Here is a 4284-nt window from a genome sequence, read left to right as displayed (position 1 = left end):
GCGCAGTTCGAGCGCAACTTCGTTGCGCGTGAAACTTGGCGCGAGGCACTACCGTGCCTCTTGATTAGCTTAATATACTTCAAAGTAGACTTCAGAGAACACGTGAGAGATAATAAAAATAAAAAAAAAAGTTTTGAGTAGAGTTTAATAATCAATTTTTAATACATTTTTTATTTTAATAACATTATTATTATAACATTCTACTATATAAAATAAATGAAACTAATATTTCTTATTTAGAAGTTACGATAAATAAAAAAATTGCTTGCATACTTTCGTAATATTAAAGGTTCTACGTACGACTTTTGCTCAAGAATTTTGAGTGTTTCGTTGTGTCTGTTGCTTCTTTTACTGTTCCAACAAACTTCTGAATCGTCATAGTTGCATCTTTTATTATCGGAATGACTTTGCCTAAATGCAAAAAAATATATGTATAAAAATGTATAAAATATATAAAATTCATAATTTTGTATTGTACATATAAAAATTGTGTTTGCTTACTCGTATTATTATAAAATTCATCTATTTTTGTTGAATCGTGTACATTTTCAATAGGCAATTGTAATTGAGACTGCGAGCCAATATCTAAAATATGAAGAAAGTCATAATAAATTCTATTCTTTAAAAATATTTATAACATATTTAAGATTTCAATGTAGTATTCAATACCCTTTTCAGTTTGTATAAAAATATTAGATGTATGATTTTCTGCCTCATCACAAATCGAATCCTCGTCAGCTGAATGTGATTTAAAAATGTTTTAGAAATTGATTTAAAAATGTGCTTTAGAAATGTTATAATAAAGTCAAAGTTTTATTATATAATAGTTATAAAGTTTAATTAGAACTTATTAAGAAAGAGAAATAAAGATATGTAATTATTATTATTTAAAAAAACTTTACATGAGATGAGATAATACGACGTCTAGAGCACATTAACTGTCTATCCTTCTGTGAAACTTGCTGCTTTGATGAAATAGTTACTTTTACATCTTTTCTAGCACTTTGGTCAAAAACGGCTAGTTCACATGAAACAATATAAAGAATCCATATACACTATTACTATATGTTTAATTTAAATATATAATTTTTATAGTTAAAAGTGACTGCAACTTTTGTCAAATAAAACTTCTATTTAAAGTATACAAATAAATTATGGAAATTATTATTTCAAAAGCAAAACTAAAGTGCGGAGAAACTATTACATGCAAGCAAGTTTGATTTAATATATTCAGACTTAAATTGTTCTTTTTTTTTTAAACAACCAAGCAAAACAGGATTTTTAAAATAAAAACAGTTGTGTGGAATGCATCATTTAAAGCAAACTGTAAGACATTTATATAAAATCGTGTTTTATTTAGAGTTAAAATATTTTTAAAATCCATTCTTATGTTTAAATAAATGAAAGGTTACGTTTTCTCTTTCCTGTAAGGCGCGATGTATCTGTTTTAGATTGTTCAGGTATCGCAGTTACTGCAGTCATCGAGGCCTTTAAATTTCGTAATTGTTGTTTCAGTGTTTGCGTTTTAAGTGATTCCTCAATATTCGCAGCTATTTTTTCCGGATCTGCTCCACTATCTGTAAAAGCATAAAGCTGATCTTCCAAGGACTTCAGTTTTGCACACCCATCAGCATATGTCTCTACAATTGAAATTGATATAGATCTGTTTTAGTATTTCATCAAATAATATGTATGTACAAGGAAGCACATCCCTCAGGCTATATTAAATAATGCATTTAAATAACAACTTATTGAAAAATTTGTATTAATAATGATAAAAACCATTAATATCCTGGTAAAATAGAACAGCATTCAATCGATAGATTGATTGGCATCAATTTGGTATAATTTCTTTTGCAAAAGAAGAAAGTAAATCTTCAAAATAAATTTTTCCAACTTTTTATTTGATTCTAACTTCAAAGAAAATATAGTAAATCTATTTTTTTTATAATAAAAAAACATTTGTAAAAATTATTTTTTGTTACTAGTTTTATCATTTATAAATTGAGATAAGAAATTAAAGAAACTCGGTCTAGAGAGCATCTCTTTTTGCAAAAAAATATCATCTCATCTAATTGTAAGCTGAGCTCTTACATAAGAATATTTGATAGTGTAATACGTTTTACTTAGTATATAATTCAATAATAAATTCAATAGTAAATTCAAGTGTAAATGTATGTAGTTGAACTATGTACTACAAAAAGATGCAAGAAATTTATTTTTATGCAAAAGAGAGTATGCCATACGATGAATATTTTTGTAACTTTACTTACCTTTGCTGCTAATCAATTTTTTGTACTTTTCCTGATGTAGATGGTTTAAATAAATGTGACAAACAATAGCAAAAATATAATAAAAATATATTTTACTTTATACTAAACTTACTAGCTCGTGCTCTGAATTTGATGCCGTATGTCACCCAATCATTCGGCGCATCTGCCAATTTTTTGGCTAAATTTGTGATAAGTTTAAAATCTTCTTCTTCATATGGAGGTGGCATAAATTTTGTCATAAGCTTTCCTTTTTTAATATCGTATTCAATCCATTTTATTGGAACAAGGTCTATTTTTCTGACACCTGGACGTCCTCGAGAAATAAACTCTACGATTTGATAATCGCAGAGATCTTCGTTTTCGTCAGAACTCATCTGTAAATAACAAGAGTTATTCTAGCTACATTAATTTATATCACATATTATTTGAATAGTTGATCTCACGACAAGAAATGTTTTAATATGTATAATACAAATTAATGTAGAAATTTTAAAATCACTTGAATCTTAATTAACACATTTTTTCCCGTTCGTTCAATTTAATAAATGCACTATTTACAAAATATATCAATAATATAGATAACTAAAAAAACGAGGCAATACGAGTCAATAAATAAGGTGTACATATATTTTATTGAAATTCTCTCTTTTACAATTATAAAGTGTTTGACTAAACGTTTTGATTCTTGGATAAAATCTTTATCACTAGTAGTAGTACTAATTTTTTCTATGTTTAAAAGTTAAAAATCAAGACGAGCATGTAAAGAGTCAAATAATGCTCGAAAGCAAAATCTCCCCTCCCCTCCAGTTGAGTGTTTTCTTAATGTTTTCTTAATGTTTTTGGATGCCTTCTCAAAAATAAGAGCGACGCGCAGCGATGAAAACATACGTTATGAAGGAAAACATTTGTTCAATATGATTGCTTTTTTTCATTACAAAACTTCGGCTGCATATGTGTATTATAAAATCGTAAAGCGAGGAAATTGGAAAAACATGATACGATGTCATGTAACTGTTTGTATGTGATGACATAAAGTCTATTTTTATTTCGTATTAACGTAACCTGTATTCTAACTAGAACAATTCAAAATTCGGGATATACTCTGACCGTTCGACTTTATTTGCAACAATAAATGAGAGATAAGAGAAGTGATAAATATGTTTTTTTGGTAGAAGCAAATTAGCGGCAATCATACACGCAATCGAGATCCTTTATTATTTTCGTGATACACTTATACATATATACTCGTGTTTATAACACTCAGCAATGATGCATTTTTTGCGCATCACTCTTCACATATTCGTCTAAATTTTCAACTTTTGAACACACACAAAAAATCAGTACTACTGATGAAGATCCAAAGATCAAAACATTTGGTCAAACAATTTGTAAACTGGAAAAGTGAGAATTAAAAAAAAATATACGTACAACTTGTATATATTAGCTCGTATTACCTCATATTTCCAGTTATTTAAATTTTCATTAATTTTCATAATATTTCTTCAATATTATTAATTGTTGTGTAATTAAGATCAAAATAGAAACCGAGTAAACAAAAGACTACAATGACTGTAACTATTCTGTCTCGTGTGCAAATACTTACCTTATTTAAGTGAAGTTAATTTTTCTTCTTATCTATTAGATAATTCCTTGTTCCTATACACCAGATTCGCGTAGTCAGTAGACAAAAAACAAGTGTGATCTTTCAATCAAAAAACAAAAGTGTGATCTTTCACCCTTCAGATCTTCAGACAGTTGCCGGCACCCGGCAGCCGACCGACAAACGCGTCGCGTCTCCTTGTAGACGAGCGAGTGACTATGTTTTTGCCGAGTGCGCAAACGCGGACGCCATCTTCCGCATCATGAGACGATTTGAAATCGTCGTATGGTAATAATTCAAGTTTGTATAGTTTATCTCTCATAATAATTCTTAAATAAATATTAATGCGTACTGTTTCTTGTCAGTATAACACATGGTATTAGAAGAGGCTATAATTCTTCCAATTGATCT

General features: G+C 28.5%; 1 protein-coding gene across 3 annotated transcripts; it reads right to left on the bottom strand.

The window, feature by feature from the left end:
- Window positions 1-235: 235 nt before the first annotated feature.
- On the bottom strand, window positions 236-4036 carry LOC109862561. 3 transcript variants are annotated; one of them, XM_020442626.1, is made up of 7 exons: window positions 3877-4036; window positions 2386-2647; window positions 1413-1640; window positions 903-1018; window positions 670-738; window positions 502-585; window positions 236-411 (listed from the first exon to the last, which is right to left on the bottom strand). In XM_020442626.1, exons 2-6 carry the CDS (start codon window positions 2645-2647, stop codon window positions 523-525), a joined length of 738 nt encoding a protein of 245 aa, XP_020298215.1. In that variant the 5' UTR covers window positions 3877-4036; the 3' UTR covers window positions 236-411; window positions 502-522. The 3 variants fall into 3 exon arrangements, with proteins under 3 accessions (XP_020298215.1, XP_020298218.1, XP_020298216.1); XM_020442629.1 differs by having other exon boundaries at window positions 1413-1577; XM_020442627.1 differs by lacking the exons at window positions 670-738; window positions 903-1018.
- Window positions 4037-4284: the final 248 nt, after the last annotated feature.

Source organism: Pseudomyrmex gracilis, unplaced genomic scaffold, assembly GCF_002006095.1.
Source record: "Pseudomyrmex gracilis isolate BER0280 unplaced genomic scaffold, ASM200609v1 scaffold_1965, whole genome shotgun sequence".
In the NCBI taxonomy this organism is placed as follows: Eukaryota; Metazoa; Arthropoda; class Insecta; order Hymenoptera; family Formicidae; genus Pseudomyrmex; species Pseudomyrmex gracilis.
The sequence above is the reverse complement of the archived record's forward strand: the minus strand, read 5'-3'. Positions and strand labels throughout refer to the sequence as shown.